We start from the raw sequence: 20,649 nt of genomic DNA, 5'->3' as shown, positions 1-20,649 counted from the left end.
GTCTGTTACAGTATGTTGTCTGCATGCTTACACATTCTGAAGCGTTTTTTGTCCTGATCTATTAATTTATTCAAAAATACATTGCATTGGTTTAATTTGTTTCTTAAAGTTTATTTTGATACTTTTCAGGGAGCATAAATGTCAGTGTGATACAACTGTACTGATATAATAACAAAAAAAGAGCCTTGTTGCAATGGAAACAGCTACCTTAACAGAGTCAAGTTTAGGCTGTTCTGTACCTGCTCAAAATTCAGTGTAAAAGACACAATGGCACATCAAAGCCAGACTCAATTATGCCTGCTCAGACCCACCTCAGTCCCTTGTATCAAAGTATATCATTGTCACTTAAATGCCACTTCAGAAGCACTTCTGTAAATTTGGCATCATAAAATACCAGATAATTTGTCTTTTTGATTTAAGTGGTGCAAATCTTACATTTTTACATAAATTTTACATTTTTTAATGTTTAGGATGTGTATGCTCTCAGCCTGGTACATGTATTTTAAATGGACCGCTTCATTTTCTTTCTATCTTTATCATAGACAACCTTACTGACCCTGGAAAATGCTTTTTTTTAATAATGATTAAGATGTGAAAACATTTATTCAACATGTGTAAACAATGTTATTACTTTTTACATAACCTTTAAAAATGACTTCCCAATAAACTGAAAACAGAATAACCAAAAAAACAAAGTACATCCACAGAAAAACAAAGAAACAAAGTACATCCACAGAATGTGGTATATAATAGATTTATTTTGTTCCTTTCCTTATCATGTACAATCTTTAATGTCATTGACCCTGAAATAAACATGAAAATGTGTGCACAGAATACAAATGAAAGAACCCCAGAACCAACTGCAGCTGTAAAGCAGATGGCGAGACCTACAGTTGGTCATGAGGACCTTCTGAATAAACAACGGCCGCCCATGCACAGTAATTGATGGTAGGAGTGTGATCAGAAGAGTAAGGTAATTACGACCAGACACTGAACACTGAGCGCTTCAGATAGAACATGGGTGCTTGGGTTAATGCATAACCATGTACAAATCCCTGCTGTTCTGACAGCGTTCAGAGAGTCTTGCAAACACGCATGTATCAGACACAGCCATCTCTGCAGGCTGCCATTCATTAAGTTTCTTGACATACTTAGACAACGGTGAAAACGGCTATTAGTGCCAAGTGAAATCATTAGCAATTTGATAAACCCAGAAGGGAATGGAAGAATTGACTCGCGGGGCTTGCAAACACAGAGACGGGCACATACACATTATCCGGGATTGAAGGTGTGCGCCGGAGACGTTTGTGATTATTTGATTTATTGATTTTTAATTTCATCCCTTACGTGCGCAATAATGATTAGCCACATTGGAAAAGAAGAGTGAATGGCTACAGACCAAGGCTATGAATGTGGGGAGATCACACTTGTTCGTTCGGTAAAAAAGTCAGGAATGAGGTGGAGAGGTAGAAATACAAATTAAAACATTCCGTCACCATTATCGTTATTTGAGGTAAGGAATGACAACCTGACCTTAAATTTCATGCTGCCCCCTGCAGCTTTGGGCTGATGGACAGAGAAATTAATGAGTGGGGACCAGCAGCAATAATTAGCAAAGAGAATGCTAATTATTTATTCATCATGAACAAAGGGAAAAGGTGACAACTAGGGATGCAACGATACCATTTTTTCAGAACCGATCCAATACCCAACATTCTGAGTATCTGCCTATACCGATCCAATCGCAGTTTTTTTTTTAACAATGTAACATTTTTATACTTCTCTGTGTTGACCTGATCATCACTCTTTTGTGTGTTAAACACAATCTACTAGGGGTTTAACGGTATGTGTATTCGTACCGGACCGTTTTGGTACAGGGCTTTCGGAACGGTGCACATGTGTACGGAATGACCGAATGCAATATTTTGTGTGTGGAACATAGGTTCATTTTCTTGTTTCCAAACGAACATATTAAGTAGCGGAAGTCTCCCCGTTCAGCGCTAATCCCGCCCTGCAGCTGATTCTAAGGCCAGTGACACACTGGCTGCATGGCGTGAGCGTGGCGTTTCTGCTGCGTGTCAGTTGCGTGATCCTGGTCCTGTGACTTATAGTCAGGTGCGACTTATTTATCAAAATTAATTTGACATGAACAGAGAGAAATGAACCAAGAGAAAACATTACTGTCTACAGCCGCGAGAGGGCACTCTATGCTGCTCAGTGCTCCTGTAGTCTACACTGAAGACATAGAGCGCCCTCTCGCGGCTGTAGACGGTAATGTTTTCTCTTGGTTCTAGGTTCTAAATAAATGCAACTTATAGTCCAGTGCGACTTACATGTTTTTTTCCTCATGATGACGTATTTTTGGACTGATGCGACTTATACTCGGGTGCGACTTATAGTCTGAAAAATACGGCATATATAAACAAATTCATTTTAATGAAAAATAACAAATGAAAACAATCATTTATGACATCACAAGTACAAAGGGAAGAGATATTGATAAGTAGTGTATTAAATATGTGCGTTAGTTTAATGAGCCTTTTCTTTCTCATAACTGTTTTAAACCTCAGTTATGTGCGCTCTTAAAGAGAGTTTTATCTTTTTGACTGTAGTATCCGAAAGCAACACGCAGTTTGATTCCTGAATGGAGGATGACAGACAGCCGCAGCGGAAAGAAGAGTTTATTCAGACTTGAATTTAATGACTTCAATATTAATCTTGGATCAATCTTGTCTGACCAAAACCGGATCCGCAGAAAATGCCAGTATCGGAGCCGATACCGATCCCGAGTATCGGATCAATGCATCCCTAGTGACAACACTTGTTGGGTACCAAAAGGATGAAAATAAAAGGGGCTCCTGCAGGAGCTCATTCTGTTTCCTCCAATATTTGTAGATGCATTTTGTCCATAGAAATGAATTATTCAGTGCTGTAATTTTATGGATTAGTTGTTGCAGCCCTATTAGCAGCTTTAAAATTCTGCCAAAACAAATGCAGCTAGGGCTGTGTATCGGCAAGAATCTGGTGATACGATACACATCATGGTACAAGGGGTTGCGACACACATGTGATAATATAAGCAAGACGATATATCGGGATATTTCTTATTTCATGAACAGGATATATTTTTAGAAAAACCATCATAAAGAACAGAGCAGCAAGTTCCTCTGTCTGCTCGGGTTTAGTTAAGGATGGCGTCCATATCAATTTGAGCCAGATTAAGACCCAGAGAATATTGAACAAGAGGGTCACACACGGTTATTGCAAGACATATTACAGTGGTAACGTTATTATTGTTGTTGTTTTTTTTTGGCTAAATCACCTTTAAGATAGGATGTCATCAACTGCTTAAAAATAACTGCATTTACTATGTACAGATAAGTGTATATGTATTATTTTTATACTTATTTAATTCTATCATAATAACATGAATTGCAGTGAAACTGTTATACAGTTTAATTTATTTATGGTATATTATATATAAACGTTATTTATATATATGTATATATATATATATACACGTGTGTGTGTGTGTGTGTGTGTGTACTTGTTTTTCTATTCTGGTGGGGACTTAAACCTGAATACACACAGACTCATGGGGACTCATGTCACAGTGGGGACCTAAACTGTAACCATTACACCTATGGAGAGTCCCCACAAATATAGCTGACCAGACATGTGTGTGTGTGTGTGTGTAAAACCTCCTTAGCTATTAATGTTTACAAATAAATAGTGGAACTAATACACATTTTTAAAACGTGGTGCTCATGCACAAAATGCTGAAAAAATTGTGGTATGTAAACAACAATGTCTGTCTGTATTTTGCATTAAAAAATATATATAAACATCAAAAAGCAATGCAAAAGCGTTCCACTGTTCCATTGCATGGTAATAGAATATAAAGTGGCCATATGTCCTGTCTGAATCGAAACACACCTTCTGGTTGAGGCATGTGCAAACATCCTGGTAAAGCTAAGTGTTTATTTTGGTCTTTTAGTTACTGACTCTATCAAAAACCAACCAAGCCTGGGGATTATGAACAATTAGGGCGTCAACCAGAGATGACGACAACAAACGACACATTGAACAGAAGTTGCCTGCTATGCTTTAAACTAAAGCAATGGACAACAACAAAAAACAAATCTCTATTGCTCTGGATGCATCAGCATAAATCTACAATTTGAACTAACTTGCACAATGTCGTGATCAATACTGAATCAAAAATATCTCAAGGACAGAAGTTTTATTTCCAGCATGACTACTCCACTCTAGACTGATGTATAAAAATTGGAGGTCTACTTGTACATGGAATGACTCAGCCTGTCTAAAGCTCTCCAAAGTAAATTTTCTGATGAATAAGTGCAAAGATAAAAGCCAGAGAACATCTATTTCAATCTTTTGATCTTCCCAATGTACTGCATGAAACAGAGGACTGAAATGTTTAACCACATTCCATCGCCACTCTCTTCAACCCTCAAATGCAATGTAAAATTTTCTCATGAATACCAAGCAGTAAAGATCTGATTAATGACTGAGAGCTGTGTAATAGCGTCAGTCACCGTGGCTAATCAAGAAAAATGCCACATGGTTAACCCATATCGAGAACTGTTCCTCAGGCAAAAACACAGGAAGAATTAAAGTCATGCATCTTCAGAATTCACTAAGGCGAGATTGTACCATTCGTCTCCTCAATCTACGATGCTGACATGTTACCCATCGAATCTAAACCAACACTTTCAAATCCAGAAACATGTTTCAGGATTTCCGATGATATACTATAGTTATCAATGTAGAAGAGACAGAAGAATAGGGGCTTACCGATGCATACGTCAATTTTGCCCTTGATGGCGGCTTCATGGAGAGGAGTGTAATTCCAGTTGTCTCTGGCATTGGGATCGGCGCCTTGACAAAGCAACAAGCTGACAACCTCTGCGTGACCAAAGGAACAGGCGTTGTGCAGTGGGATCAAACCTCCATCATCTCTTGCGTGCACGTTTGCCCCCGTCTGCAGGAGATGTTCCACAACGTCTTTCCTTCCAAAACCTGCGAGACAAAAATGTCAGTTAATCAAGTTTTCAACATGCATATCAGTCACGTCTAGCAAGAAACAAATTTTACACTTGTGCTGCTGTTCTTTCCATTGACTGTCAAATCTTATCTATGATTTTAGTCATGATATGAGAACCTGTTTCAGCAGATAATGCTTTATTTTGGTTTGTTCTGGTTACAGACTGAGAATACTATTGGACATGAAGAGGAAGAAAATAAACCGGTTTCCCACAATAGACCATTAATATGTGCATACAAGGATCATTCAATAATTTTATTGATATAATGCATGCACTATAAGCATCCCAAAGAGGCAAATAACATTCGATGGCATGCTTATTCCAGCAAGAAATCTATCAGTGTACATTTCAAATAATATATGTTTAGCAAGTACAGTTTTCCTTTCTCTGTGGACATATTTCCTACTGCAACAGGAACTTGGGGCGGGACCCAAATAGCTCCTTAATTTGTTTAAAAACAGCCTCTAAATAACCACACGTGGACTAACATCCAGAATTTTTTATATCTTTAAAAATATCCAGCCATTTGTGATTATTGGATTAGGACTATTAAAAATTGTTCTGTAGTGGTTGCATTTACAAAGAGCATAAAATTAAGAATGAGCACGCATATAGTTAAATTCAACATTATTATTATTATTATTAAATTGGAAAACTGATTTTGTGGCATTTACTACATTTATGTTTTGCGTTTAGTATTTTGGCAGCTCTGTAAGGTCACAAGTAACGTGAGAGGGTCCGGTTTCAGTTTATTATACAATTATGCGAACGAAAGTAAACATTAATTCAGGATATTCGGGGACAAACTGTAACTTTATTGCGATGTTTGTAACTTTTATCGATCACCTCGCGGTGCAGTGCGGTTCATTCAGCCTGTATGTTGAACTTTATTCAGTTACGGCAACGCGGCAAACGAAAACAAACATGAGCAGACCGATTTAGCTGGCGGAGTGGTTAACTTTCTACTAGACAGAACCAGAAGCATGATTGTCCTGTTGGCCAACTTGGCCGAATTCTAACTTACTTTATTCCCTTTCACCTGTTTTCCTTTAACCCCATCAAACTGTTTATTTAGTGACTTAAACCGTCTACCTGGATGATTTCCATATCGAGATTGATCGCAAACATTTATATGTTTGTATTTACCTGCAGCGAAGTGAAGCGGGGTCGACTTGCGCCCGGCCATGTCCTTTGCGTTTACATTGGCCGAATCCACCAGCTTCTTCACTCGAGAAACGTCCCCATTCCTGCAGGCCTCAAACAGCTCCCTGAAAGCCCCACTCGTGCCGCAGACGCTGTCTCCAGGACTGGCACTACCGGAGTCGGGAGTGGAGACCGCACTACTGCCCCCGCCGGTGGTAGGCGAGCTAGTGCTGCTGGAGCTGGAGCTGCTGCTGCTGGTGCTGAGGAGCGGAGCGGGGATTTCTGCAGCAATCTCCGGATCCCCGATGCTTTCCGGCTCCCCACCAGCCGCAGAGCCGCCGGTGTCTGAGGGTGATTCTTGAGGCGTGAGGGGACTGGGGTCGGGTCTTGGTGGGGAGGATAAGTTTTGTTGTTGTTGCTGCTGGGAAGGGCGACGAGACGTCGCCATTTTCACACACTCAAATCCCCCTCTGGCAGCCAAAACAGTTGGGGAGAACTTCCGGGAAGTGTCATAGTAAAACTTCCGCTTGCAAATGACCAAAACGGTCAAACATTTTTGTGGCTATCTGTGTCTTATTACCATGGTAATCACAGTTTCCGGCAGCAAAAATCAGGGGAAGCATGGTATCATAAATAAGAAATAAAAATTCAGACAGAATTTTGTTCCGAATATAATTGAGTTAAATTACAAACAAATGCAAAAGTGCTTCTGGAAATCTGCCTACATATAAACAATATTATGAAATCAAAATGTAAAAAAAACAAAAAAATCCAAATTAAACAGTTTATCATATTTTTATACATTCACGCTATTATTATTATTGATGGCTTGTTTCTGCTGAAGAAAACAAACAAATATTTAAACTAGTCTAAGTTGGTTTGCTGGTCCTAGAGCTGGTCTTCCAAAGCCAGCCTGGTTAAAAAGAGCCTAAACCCTTCTAAAACCAGTCCTCTGATATCAACCAAAACTGCTCAAATCAGAAACCATCTTAATCTGTATTATTATTATTATTTACAGCAGGGATTAGTTCACATAGAGCGTATTTTTCAATTATGAATAAAATAAAATCTGTGACTCAAAAAAGGAATTCTGAAGGAATATAATAGTTGTATGATTCATCAAGCACGTAAACCATTTGTCTTTATCAGATTGGCATACTTCTGTTTACAATATCGAATCAAAAATCATGGGTCAAAGTCTTAGATCTATTAGCAGCTGTTTATAACAAACATTGTTACTTATTCCCTAGACCCTCATTGGGCAACTCAACCATCACTGATTCAATATTGACAAAACAAAACTGCAAATCCCCCCTCTGTAAACATTTGTTTTAACTTGAATTAGGCTAGTGAAAGTAATGACCTTCTGGGATCAGAGTTCTATTTCTCAGCTGTTTGAAAATATTTGATTGCTCAAGCTGAAACGCTAGCCAAGGATGAACGTTCACAGTTTTTGTGCTTGAGTATAAAGTTCTGCTTTTCTGTTGCCTTTTATATTATAACAATATTTGCGTCAGAATCATGGAACTCTTATCTCGCCGACAGTCCAACGTTAATGTTTACAAAGCTATCTTATTTTCTCCTCATGTTCAAGAGTACTAAAGTGTAATTTATTCAAAAAATATCTATATCCACATCCCGGTCCAAAAGACCAAACGGAAAATCTGAATTTAAAAATCTAATTTAAACCTGAAAATAATCAGAAAGTTTACGTTTTGAAAAATAAAGAAACATATGCATTAACTACATCCGAATATGCGTACTTCCTCCCTATGTGAAAATCATATGTGAAAGTGTAGTATACCCAAATTCACAGTATTCATAAAAAGAAGAAGAAGAAAAAAACAAGCAAAAAGTACCTAAATGACCTTCTTCTTCTGGTGAGATTCTTAAGTCAACATCTAATAATAGACACTTTTCTTTCCCACAATGCCTCAGGAGTGGATTTGTGAAAGGGAGTGATGCAACTCACACTGGTAGGTCACACGACAATGTCAACATGATCAATGTAGTATATCGACTGCTTTCATACTATTATTCATACACAGAGCATGTTTTTTAAAAGTTGTGAAGTAATTAATTATCGAGTAAAAGTACCTACTCAAAGAATATGCAGACTCATGTTTAATTTCTCAGTTAATCTTTTACCTTAATTTGTTATGCTAATAATTTATTAGGGGGAAATGTGTTTAATTGTTTTAAATATGTATATATATATATATATATATATATATATATATATATATATATATAAAAATGCATTCATACAGGAAGGGATCATATGCTCTGGAAGTTCTATAGCGGTTCCATAATGAGTTTTGACACCCTGCAGTGTCAATCACAGAGGTTCACAAATGACCCCCAAAATATACATATTACTGACTATACATATACTGATGTGTCTGCATCGGTGTCATATCAGCTGCCATTTAAGTGTCCATTGCTTTAAACCTGTCTGAAAATACTTTTCCAAGCACAATAATTCCATTTATCTATTTATTTGAATTATCATTCAAATCAGTGTCAGCTTGACTTCATTTGACCTCTTCTTGTCATCTTATAAGCAGTGTTCTTACTGATTCAGAATTAACAAGCCTTAACAGTTGTTCTCCTGATAACCTTCTCTACAGTCTGTTTTAGTTCACTATTTCATAAATCATGTGCCTAAAACAGCTTCTCCTTTTCTGCTGATTGTGGCTGTTTTTTTCTTGGCCCTATAATGTTCCAGTGTTGGGTTTTCTGTATCTGGATTTATCTATGGATTTTCCACACCATCTGTGCATCACTTGTGGCAGCAGTAGGATCAGGTATACCGCAGTCTCCTAATGTCTCCACACTGAAACTGAGCATAAGACTCCTGTATGAAGAATGATTCTTTGAGCTTGGATTTTAATTAAATATAAAATAGTAAATATTTGTTCATAAAAAAAGAAGCAAAACAAACATGAGTTGGCAAAAAAAAAAAAAAATAATAATAATAATAATTATATATATATATATATATATATATATATATATATATATATATATATATATATATATATATATAGTACATTTATTAAATTAAGTATTCAGGCTTTTGTGTTCGTTTTTATGTGATATAATCCCATCCCAATCCCATTATGGTCAAACACATATAAAAAATAATACATGCAAAGGAACAATGTTAATCTTATTTTTTATGTATAATTTGCCGCATTCATACTTTTTTTCAGAATTCTTGGAATTAAAAATTAAAAAGGCAACTGACACTTTTATCGTACATTTCTGACTTTTTTTCTTGCAATTGCAAATTTATATTCTGAATGTATATCGTGCAATTTAACTTTTTTCCACCTCCGAATTGTCATAAAATAGAGAGATATAAACTTATAGATATAGAACTGAAAAAAAAAGCGATAAAAGGTCACATGAAACAACTAGACAACAACCATGGGTGTCATGGGTGCCTGTTCCAAAGACAACAGTGCTTAACAGCTTTCCTTTGCATTTTCAGCTTCAATGCACAAAAAATTAACACAGATACACAATTATCTTAGAATTATGCTCTGAACAGAAAAAAGAGAGAGAAAAATTATATATATCCACTGTTCAATGTGAAAACATGTAGTTAGTGGGTTTATATTTATGGGAGGAAAAGTGGTGGATATTATTAAAACTTAGTGGGACCTCCAGTCCAGACATGGCCTACTGACCCCCAGTCCTAGAAGTCACGTGACATGCCATTGATCAACATGGACGCATGCATGCCCCTGTAGCCTGCAATGATTGGTCCAAACAGGAAGTTCACGTGAACACGGGCTGATCTTCGGCAAAAATGTAAATATGGGGCCGGCCGGTACAGCTAGGAGACTCGCACATGCCGCCGGACGCACATCAGCGCGAGCGTATTCCTCAAGTGAGCCGAAGCTGCATTCATTAACAGAAAACACTGGGCTTGCTGAAGAACCAATGCCGTAACACAGGTATGCATTCAAATATGCCCTCAACTTACGGTCAATTTAAAGCGCACGCGAGGAAGGAACTGCAAATTCTGCATTGAACTGATTCGTGTTCAAACACGCAGTTTTTTTTTTTTATTTAAGGGAGGGAGAAAACTTTTATTACACACGGTCGTGCCCAAGGAAACGGCTACAAACCAGGAAGAGCATGATGCAGAGCAACAGATGATATTAGGCTTAAAGATTTTAATAGACATGGAAAAGGAAAGCAATCTTGTATAAAGTTGGGGTTAAAAAAAAATCAACGATTAAGAGAGGAGATGTTTATCAGAAGCAAAGGCAGCAGTGTGGTTTATAGCGTGATGGTATTTTGAACCAGGGCTAAATTTGCAACTGCAAATGAACTGCAACAGCTGCGAAACCATTTGATTCTAAATCTGATTGCCATTGCCTGATATTTTAACTCACCATTTTCTGTTTTACTCTAAAGAAAATCTATCTCTCGCTTTACACAGACAAACCGGTACTATGTTTCCTTGTTCCTGACTTTATATGTATACAAGCTGTTAGATGAGTGTTGTAACACGATTTTTTTAAAGGAATATTTGTCTCAGATTTTTTACAATTATATTCCCATATTTGCCTTCTACAAATTAAAGTTGTTTTGAAACGTATTGCTTATTTTTACATTGTGTAGATTAATGTAAAATTACAAAGAGTGCTGTTGTTACAACCAAACCCACTGCTTGACGTTTTAAACTGTGTGCATGAGTTTATTGTGAGTAATCACAGAATGTAGTGTTTAAATAGTTTAACAATGAATGGGAATTTAGAAAGAAATACAGAACAAATTCAGAAATAGATAAAACAAACTAAAAACATACCGGTGTATGGTTTAGAAGTTAGTTTAATTATTGTAGCAAATATAGGCCATTATGCTATCTATATATGGCACCAATAGAAGTACACTTTAAAATAGTGTTACCCCACCTTATCTCCTCAGCCATGAAGTTTCTAGCAGATTTTCATGTAGATGAAAGCTTGTAGATGAGATGTTATACGTTATTATTATTATTTTCCTGTAAACTAATAATTATTAAACAGTCTTGCATCATCTACTCCAGATTCGCTCAGATCTTGGAATGCATAGTTTAGCTTCAACCCTGTTCAGACTCTCCTGAACAAGCTAATCAAGGTCTTCAGGATCACTAGAAAACTGCAGGTAGGTGAGTTTGATCAGGGTTTTAGATAAACCCAGCATGGATTACTTGAAAAGACATTGGTTTGATGGTTCAGGTGTGTTTAATTAGAGCTGGAGCTAAACTCTGCAGTGCTGTGTGCCTACAGGATGTGTTACCTGGCACTCTAAAAATTAAGGTCTTTTCTAAACAAAATTTCCCTTTTCAGTGACTCTTAGAATTTGTCAGATAATCAAGTTCTTTTTTTTTTTTTTTTTTTTTTTTAATTGAATAAAATGTTTTATAATTTATGAACACCAGAGGATGCTCAATATCTTTAGAAGTTCAGTCTTTTTGGGTTCACCATAATTTGCTGCTTGACATACATCCTCCGGTTTAGATAAACTTGCTTGACTTGCTACAATCTTTTGCATAGTCTATTTATTATTATTATTATTACTAATTATTTGACTATATTAAGTCCCGTTTGCTGTGCATAATTATTTAAATATTTTATACAGCGTATTTAGTAAGGATTTCATGCTGTGCCATATTAAAGTACAAATGTGAAATTTGAATTCGTCAGACATTCGAAGAATTCATCAGCTTTCAACCAACATTCACAGACCCTTCTCACTGTATTAATGTAGTTATTAAAACGCATTTCTGTTTTTTTCAGTCCACGTGGCTGCCATCCCAATTCACCCACCATGCCGATTGAACTCGCCATGCCAATTTATCTGACGAATGAAGAGTTCCTGAACCCGAGGGTGTCTAAATACAGCAGGCCCTTGAGACCATGTCTACAGCAGTTTCAAAGTACCAAACTTCGTTTTGGCTCTCCCAGGGAGCATTCAGAGGCGAATGGGGCCAGCGCACCCATGGGGATACCTGGCAGGGCCAAAAAACAAGTATCTTTTGCTGATCACAAGGGCCTCGCACTGACGATGGTGAAGATGTTTTCTGAATTTGATGATCCCATTGACATCCCAACCAACATTGTGCAGTTTTTTAGCTCTTCGCTGACACTGCCAGAAGGGAAGGACAGGTTAACCCTCGACTTTGACCAGCCGTCGGCAGACTACTTAAAGTTTCGTCAGCGTATAGAAAATGAAAACATCTGCCTCGAACACTGCATGCTTAAGGAAAAATCTGTAGCAGGCACAGTTAAAGTCAAAAACCTTTCCTTTGAGAAGTCCGTTAAGCTTCGCATTACGTTTGACACTTGGAAAAGTCACACGGAAATAGAATGCCAGTACGTAAAGGACACTTACACCGCCTCAAACCGTGACACCTTTTCATTCGAAGCTACTTTGCCTGATCAGGTGCCTCCACACGAACGCATCGAGTTTGCCATTTGCTATGACGTCAATGGCGTAATGCTCTGGGACAACAACCAAGGACAGAATTACAGAATCGTTCAATCAGCACTAAAGAAGAATTCAAATGACTTGATCGGTGAGGATCAGCGATATGGTGTGTGCGATTGGGACTTTCATTTTGACCGGTACGGCAGCCCCAGGTGCTCTCGTGGAATCATTCCCAATTGGCCAAACTATGCTGGATATGAAGACATTGGTCCGTATTACTGAAAATCTGCTTTCGGGGAAGTTTATCCTGCTCGCATATCCATCAGACATTGTGATGAATGCCTCTTAAAAAAATAAAATAAACACAGCAACTTTGACGTTGTTCTTTGAACAAGGACCTGTTGGACTCTGAAGTCATATGGACACTTGGAGATGTTTATTTTCAATAATATTGGATTATATTTTCAAAAGGATGTTATGTTTTTAAAAAATACTGTTCATGGTGCTATACGAATAATTATGAGGGTAAATTTGTTTATTTTTCAAGTGTCTGTCAAATTTGATGACATTGATGCTAGTTTCTGTGCAGGGTAGTGAAGGTTCTCAAGGTTGATTTGGGGTTTGCATGGACCTTTATAAAATGATACAGTGTTAATTAAGTGTAAGTAAATCTGCAGGCCAGTATATGCTAAACTGTAAATCATGTTCAGTTCAAATTAACTTCTTTCTTGAGAACAACAAATGGTTTTGATCTGAAAAACCTTGCTAAAAGCAAAGACAGAATGACCCAAAATGTGTTTTTCCCAAAAGATGTGAGACCAGAGTTGAACTGGATATACGTATGCATATTTTCATATTTGATTTCTTCCCTGAACAGCTCATTTTTAATGTAAAACTCTTAAAGTATTTACATTTCTGTATTTTAATTGACTGTGACTGATTCTCACTATGATTGACTGCACAACAGGATTATGATATTAGCGATTTAAGTTAATGTAAAGCGTATCATTTTTTCGAGGTAATGTATTCACTTTAATTTGTCATTTAATTTTTTGTCACCCATTTTAAATAGCATTGTTCGAGTGTGAATACAGGTTAGTCAGAACCACTTTAAAGACATTGTTCAAGTTCTTTCAATGGTATGAGGTATGTTCATTATTTGCATTTCAATGCAATGTTTTAAATGTTCATAATCACTGAAAATTTCAAATAAAGTATTGGAGCAAATAAGACTTATCTGACTTATCTCTGTAGAAGTAGAAAGAGGACATCATGTCCTATAGTGTCATGTCAACACCCATTGATGTTGATTCTTCAATTTGTCAATCAATCAACATATATTTGTATAGCACTTTCAACACCATAACAATGGACCAAAGTGCTTTATGGTAGAAATCATTATATAAGTCATAAAAAGTATAATCATAAAACACATCAAACTAACAATTAGATAAAAGTATAAAAATACCATACACAGTAACACAAGAAAACAACTAATCATACAGCTAAAGCCTTAGAAAAAGGGAAAGTCTTCAATTGTCCTTTAAAACTACCCAAAGAGGGAGCCGATTTCAAAGATAACGGTAGCCTGTTCCATAACACAGGAGCTGCCACAGAGAATGCACGATCTCCACTCCTCCTCAACCGTGATCGCGGAACAGTCAACAACATATGCTCATTTGCTCTCAAAGAGCGAGAGGTTTTGTATGGGCTCAACATAGCTATGATATTGTCAGGAGCCTGTTGATGTAAGACCTTATACACAATGATCAGGACCTTATATTCTATCCTATATAACTCTGGAAGCCAGTGTAAAGAAATTAAAACAGGTTTTATGTGATCCCTCTTCTTAGTGCCAGTTAAAAGCCTAGCAGCAGCATTCTGAACATACTGAAGGGCGAGCTATGAGTGATGCATTCAAACCCAAGTATAGGGCATTACAATAGTCCAACCTCTTAGAAATAAAAGCATGAACAACAGATTCTAAATCTTTCCTGGAAAGAATAGATTTCAGCTTGGATAACTTTCTTAATTGATAAAAGGATGATTACACGACAGCATTTACTTGTCGGTCAAAGCAAAGTTCTGTGTCAAAAATGACACCCAGGTTCCTAACATAACCATTTATACTGGGAGCAATATCCTCACTCACAAACAGATTTCCTTTAGACTGTTTGTTTCCAAAAACTATAATTTCAATATAGTTTTATTCTCATTTAATTGCAGAAAATTAAGCCATACCTTCACTTCATTTAAGCATATGTAGAAGCTGTCCCATGCAGCACGCTTATCCAAAGAAAAATATAATTGCAAATCATCTGCATAGATGTGGTAATTAATATTGTGGCGTGTAAAAATAGAGCCCAAAGGCAACAAATACAGAGAAAACAAAGTTGGACCAAGAATAGATCCCTGAGGAACCCCCCACAAAACATCCACAGTGTCAGAAAGACAATCTCCAATCTTAACTGAACATTTTCTGTCCCTTAGGTAGGAACCAAACCACTTCAAGGTCACATCAGTTATACCAACATCATCTCTAAGACGTGCTAATAAAATGCTGTGATCAACAGTGTCAAAAGCTGCGCTCAGGTCAAGCATCATCAAAGCAAAACATTTCCCAGAGTCTCTTCCCATTAAAATGTCATTTACGACTCTTATTAATGCTGTTTCAGTACTATGGTTTCTCCTGAAACCTGATTGGAAAATGTCTATTATATTATTGTCAGTTAAAAAATCTATAAGTTGAGTGTGGACAACTTTTTCTAAAATCTTACTCATAAAGGGGAGTTTCGATATTGGCCTAAAATTTTTGAGATCCTGACTATCCAGGTTATTTTTTTTTTTAGAACTTGCTCAATAATGGCCCGCTTGAACTCAAGTGGTACTATGAAAGATTGTAGGCTACTGTTGATAATTAAAAGAATGTTAGGACCAAGGACATGCATTGCCTCTTTTAACAATTTAGTGGGAAGACATCATAAATGGATGTAGTAGATTTTAAATGGAAGACAATGCCCTCCAACTTTTCTAAGGAAACCAAATTAAACTGACTCAGAACTGGGAGAGAAGGTCTCACTATTATTTTAAACACTGTGTGCCCTACTCCTGATATACTCGACCTGATCAAATCCACCTTGTTCACAAATTAAAAAAAAAAAAAGCCTGGCATAAGTCATGAGATGGTCTTACAATTACACTTTTAGGCGGGTTTAACACCTTATTTATGGTAGCAAACAGCACTTTAGGGTTGTTCACCTGTTGTGATACAATCCTTGAGAAATAAGATGATCTCTCTGATTTGACTGCATTTGGATAATTTCTCAAAGATTCTTGTTATGTTTGGATGCCTAAATAAATAAAATGAAATTGAAAAAAATAATTGTAACTAGCATTACAAAGATAAATTATTTGTGTGTATATATATATATATATATATATATATATATATATATATATATATATATATATATATATATATATATCTTCGTTATATATATATATATATATATATATATATATATCTGCATATATATATATATATATCTCTGCATAATAACCTCAGGAGAATGTTACACACAAATTATGCATTTGAGAATGTTTATTTTGGAATTATCTGAAGGGGACTTCAATTTTGTATTTAATAACGAGTATGTGAACAATATAACTATAAATTAACTTGTAATAAAAATAAGTAAATAATCTAATTAGGCTTTTATTCTACAATTGTTCGACCTATCAACAATGACGACTTCCTGTGGACATTGGAACGTCATGGAGATTCATCACCCAATTCAAGGGAAGACAATATTTTATTCTGTTCTACCTAAAGTTAGGAAAAGATGTTTTTGTGTTTGTCCATCCCGTAGATTGAGGTGGGGGCACTGTGGTTTAAATTACTTTTTGTATATTGTACGAAAGCGTATTTTTGGATTATGTGAATGTGTGAGCATGGAAACAGTTGGGCACGATTTCTTGGAATGTAGGAAGTATAATGCAGAAAGAAAAGCACTTTTTGACAAACTGGCAGAACTTGGATTTAAGTGTTTTCTGTTACTGATGAATATAAACTGATCTCCGGGGTAGTTCTTCAGTTCTTGCAGGATTGTATATAAGCATTTAGTTCAGACTTTGACCTGTGGAGGGCAGTAATACGCTCGATAGCACTGCCGAAAAGATTCATCACCCAGTAGGTGGTGTTAATACTCCTGTGGAGTGAACGGCCATTGAACAACAAGAAGAAGAAGAAGACGAAGAAGAAACGTCCAAGCGTCAGTGAGCGTGTTGTCTTCTATGGTTGTCTTATGTTTAATAAGTTGTTGTTAATTAGAAGTTTACTTCTTTGCTCACAGGGGCAAATGTTAAGTACATTGTTCAAAAAAAAGAAACTTGATATTTATATAGACAATAATTTATGGTTATAATAATTCGCCAGGAGTGAATTACGTTAGAGGCACCTAGCTTGAACGCGCGAAACCAGATGTGAGTGTTTGTGAAATTACCAAAACTGATGGAGACGCAGAAGAAGAGCAGCCAACCTGCAAATAAGACTTTAACGTCTGAGGAGGGAGAAGAGGAGCAATGTCGCGCTGATGTGAGAGTCTAGTTTTAGTGACTGTCGGTAACACGTAATCGCATGTAGTATTTACGAGTATTTTATTTTTTATATTTATGAGTACTGCTCTGGCTAAGTATTGAAATGGCAGCCATTCTTTTTATGCATTCCAAATATTTGATAATATTTTGTGTAGGGGTTTCAGTAACCATCATTTATAGTACTGGTCAAATACTTTTTTTTTTTGTTAATTACTAAATTAGTCAGACATGTTGTCAGTTATCAGTAAAATTGTTGTGTGATTTTAACAAAGCTGTGACGTCATATTTCGCCCAAATAATTATATGATTGCTGTGTTAAACTTCAGAGTGTCAGATTATGTAAGGTGTTGTTTTAACTTGTATTTAGCAGAAATATGTATTATATAGTTGCTTTTAACTGTTGAGGAATAGTTTACCCAAAATGTAAATTTGCTAAAAAACAACAAAAAAAATGGTATTAACCCTAAGGTCATTGAAGATATAAATGAGTTTGTCCCTCCAGTGAATGGGTGCCATCAGAATAAGAATTCAAACTGCTGATAAAACCCACAAGTAATTCACACGACTCCAGTCTATCGTTTAATGTCTTGTGAAGTGAAAAGCTGCAGTTTGTAAGAAACAAATTCATCATTAAGATGAAGCTGTCGCTTCTGGCCAAACTGGAGTTGTGTGGATTACCTATGGATTATTGTGATGTTTTTATCAGCTGTTTGGAGACTTATTCTGACGGTACCCATTCACTGCACAGGATGTAATGCTAAATTTCTCCAAATCTGTTCTGATGAGGAAACAAAGGCATCAACATATAAGGATGAGACAACACTAACATTAAACACCTAAACAATGTTTCAATTGCTTTTCTCACATTTAGACTTCCTGCGCAAAAAATGAGAAGCAGGAGCCTTCATCACCAAAACAGGGAGATTTCAGTGATCCGGTATATAAAGAGATCGCAATGGCGAACGGCGCCATCAACCAAATGAACAGAGATGAGCTGCGTGCAAAATGTGCTGGGCTGAAGCTTGACACACGGTACTGAGATTTTCAATTTTTTACATTTGTTTTACCTGCCATTTACTCCAGATGTACTCATACAGTTTATTTCTTTTCAGGGGAGTTAAGGATGTCCTGAAGAAGCGCCTAAAAAGTTACTACAAAAGGCAAAAACTAATGCATTCACCTGCTGCAAATGCGAACAGTGATGTATATTTTGACTACATCTGTGTGGTGGATTATGAAGCAACATGTGAAGAGAATAACCCACCTGGCTTCCTGCATGAAATCATTGAGTTTCCCATGGTGTTGATCGACACACACACCTTGGAGATTGTAAGTTGGTGAGGGAACGGACTGGCACTCGTGTGCTTGATTCTTGCCAGGCATACAGGATACCACACAGTGTATTTAGTGAACTGTTTAAGTATTGATTTGCTAGTTGTGAAAACATCTTATTTTAACACTAACACGTAACACATTTTAAAAGTCTTATTTGGATTGTAATCCCATTTTTATCATTGCAGGTCGACTCATTTCAGGAGTATGTAAAGCCAGAGGTGAACCCGCAGCTCTCTGAGTTTTGTGTCAAACTAACCGGAATCACACAGGCAAGATTTATGAACTGCATACTGAATTAAAAAACAATTCAAGATCGGTCAATATCAGTCAGAAGTTTGAGGTTTAAATATATATATTTTGCAAGACTACTGTATTAAAGTTTCAAAAGTTTATTTTTCAAATAAATTCTGTTCCTTTGAAGTTTCTATGAATCAAAGACTTAGAAGTATTGATTGTAAGAAATGTTTCTTGGGCAACAAAACAGTATATTAGAATAATTTCTGAAGGATCATGTGACACTGAAGACTGCTTAAAATTTACCTTTGGCATCCTGTTTGTCTGTATAATCTTATTACGTTAAGACAAATCAGATGTAATATTTTTTGCGTAAACAACTTTTTGATTCTTCACAGTTTTTTTTTTTTTTTCTAGAAAATGGTGGATGAGGCGCAAACGTTCCATCAGGTTCTGAAGCGAGCAGTTTCCTGGCTACAGGAAAAAGAACTTGGCACAAAGTACAAATATACATTTTTGACAGATGGGTAAGGATGAAGCACATATTTTAAGCATGAAATTTAATATGCAGAACAAAATACACTGCACAGTTCACTATCTTGTCTGTGTAGGTCATGGGACATGGGAAAATTTCTTCATACCCAGTGCAAACTGAGTTGCATCAGATACCCGCCGTTTGCCAGAAAATGGATCAATATCAGAAAGTCTTATAGAAACTTTTATAAGGTTTGTTTTCATGTTAATTTCCCTTATGATTCCTTACAAAGTCACAGAAAGAAAAATCTGAATGAAGCAATGTGTAATTGGATGTAAATCAGGATACTTTAAAGTTGATTATCTTATGGCTTAAATAAGAAGTTGGCTTTGGATTCGTACATTTGGATTTTTTTTTTTTCATGAGTCTCATGCTTGTTTCTTTCAGGTTGCTCGTGCTCAGACAAAACTAATCTGTATGCTTGAGAATCTTGGAATGGAGTATGATGGACGTCCCCACTGTGGTCTAGATGACTCCCGCAACATTGCCAGAATTGCCATTCACATGCTGAAGGATGGCTGTCAGCTGCGGGTGAATGAGTGCTTGCACTCAGGAGAACCACGGAGCGTGCCTGTCTCTGCCCCTATTGAAGGAGCCCCAGCACCTCAAAACCCCAAGAAAAGAAACTAAAATGATGATTTCAAAGACTCTTTCCCGAAAATAACATTGCTTAATTTTTTATTCGTGTTGCACATCCAATGAAAAACTCAATTTGAATTAATTTGTCAATAAAAAATTTTTATGGTGCCACTGTACAATATTATTTCAGTAAGATATATATTTTACATGTATTCCTCTTTGCTTAAAATCTGATTTTGAAGTGTTAGTTAAATTTATGTACTCCGGTACTTTGCACCTTAATGGTCTATGCAAAGTTTAGATATGTTTTGGTTATGCAACAAGATTTGTCAACACAAAGGTCAACCTGTTTCTGGCCAGCATATCTAATGTTCGAAGGCCATGTGATAACAGACAAACAGTTAAGAATGAACTTAACACAATCATTCTTAACTACTGATGTTTTAAAATGTTTTATTAGTGAATGTAATGTATATGTAGTTACATATTAGTTGAGCAAAAGTAATGCAGCTGCGCATCATGTCCAGTAGATGGCGTCAAGTAACACTTCTCTCTAAATGATTGTAAACAACACAAAGCCAACAACACAAATAAGGAGACATGCTTATGGTTTGGTTTTCCCTTATCTATTATGTATTTTGTATTTCTTTCCAGTATGCTTGTACGAAGACTAAAGTCCCTTAGTTTCATATCTTAGCTAAACGGGGTCCAGCTGTAGCTTATCTCGTG

The 20,649-nt window shown here is 36.5% G+C and overlaps 3 protein-coding genes across 7 annotated transcripts in view; 2 read left to right on the top strand and 1 right to left on the bottom strand.

The window, feature by feature from the left end:
* Positions 1-6,700, bottom strand: part of LOC113064215 (tankyrase-1-like) — an 82,130-nt gene extending 75,430 nt beyond the window's left edge. For all 4 annotated transcript variants that reach the window (XM_026234855.1, XM_026234856.1, XM_026234857.1 and 1 more), the window contains exons 1-2: positions 6,216-6,700; positions 4,819-5,043 (exon numbers count right to left, since the gene is read on the bottom strand). In XM_026234855.1, coding sequence (XP_026090640.1) covers positions 4,819-5,043; positions 6,216-6,660 — 670 coding nt within the window. In that variant the 5' untranslated portion in view covers positions 6,661-6,700. The remainder of the gene's footprint in view (positions 1-4,818; positions 5,044-6,215) is intronic.
* A 3,267-nt stretch (positions 6,701-9,967) lies between these two features.
* On the top strand, positions 9,968-13,873 carry LOC113064214 (protein phosphatase 1 regulatory subunit 3B-like). The gene is made up of 2 exons (XM_026234854.1): positions 9,968-10,177; positions 12,011-13,873. Exon 2 carries the CDS (start codon positions 12,042-12,044, stop codon positions 12,921-12,923), a length of 882 nt encoding a protein of 293 aa, XP_026090639.1. The 5' UTR covers positions 9,968-10,177; positions 12,011-12,041; the 3' UTR covers positions 12,924-13,873.
* Positions 13,874-16,397: 2,524 nt separating this feature from the next.
* Positions 16,398-20,088, top strand: LOC113064213 (3'-5' exoribonuclease 1-like). 2 transcript variants are annotated; one of them, XM_026234852.1, is made up of 8 exons: positions 16,398-16,912; positions 17,077-17,235; positions 18,109-18,269; positions 18,350-18,566; positions 18,758-18,841; positions 19,224-19,333; positions 19,418-19,532; positions 19,729-20,088. In XM_026234852.1, the coding sequence occupies exons 2-8, from the start codon at positions 17,152-17,154 to the stop codon at positions 19,969-19,971; spliced, it is 1,014 nt and encodes a 337-aa protein (XP_026090637.1). In that variant the 5' UTR covers positions 16,398-16,912; positions 17,077-17,151; the 3' UTR covers positions 19,972-20,088. The 2 variants fall into 2 exon arrangements, with proteins under 2 accessions (XP_026090637.1, XP_026090638.1); XM_026234853.1 differs by having other exon boundaries at positions 16,398-16,916.
* Positions 20,089-20,649: the final 561 nt, after the last annotated feature.

The sequence above is a fragment of the Carassius auratus genome, chromosome 46 (genome assembly GCF_003368295.1).
Source record: "Carassius auratus strain Wakin chromosome 46, ASM336829v1, whole genome shotgun sequence".
NCBI lineage: Eukaryota > Metazoa > Chordata > Actinopteri > Cypriniformes > Cyprinidae > Carassius > Carassius auratus.
This window is presented reverse-complemented; position numbering and strand designations above follow the sequence as displayed.

Coding starts and splice junctions, on each gene's coding strand:
- LOC113064214 (XM_026234854.1), top strand. CDS start 12,042: ATGCCGATTGAACTCGCCATGCCAATTTATCTGACGAATGAAGAGTTC.
- LOC113064213 (XM_026234852.1), top strand. CDS start 17,152: ATGGAGACGCAGAAGAAGAGCAGCCAACCTGCAAATAAGACTTTAACG. Junction 17,236..18,108: donor AGGAGCAATGTCGCGCTGAT/GTGAGAGTCTAG, acceptor TCTCACATTTAG/ACTTCCTGCGCAAAAAATGA. Junction 19,533..19,728: donor CTTATAGAAACTTTTATAAG/GTTTGTTTTCAT, acceptor TGTTTCTTTCAG/GTTGCTCGTGCTCAGACAAA.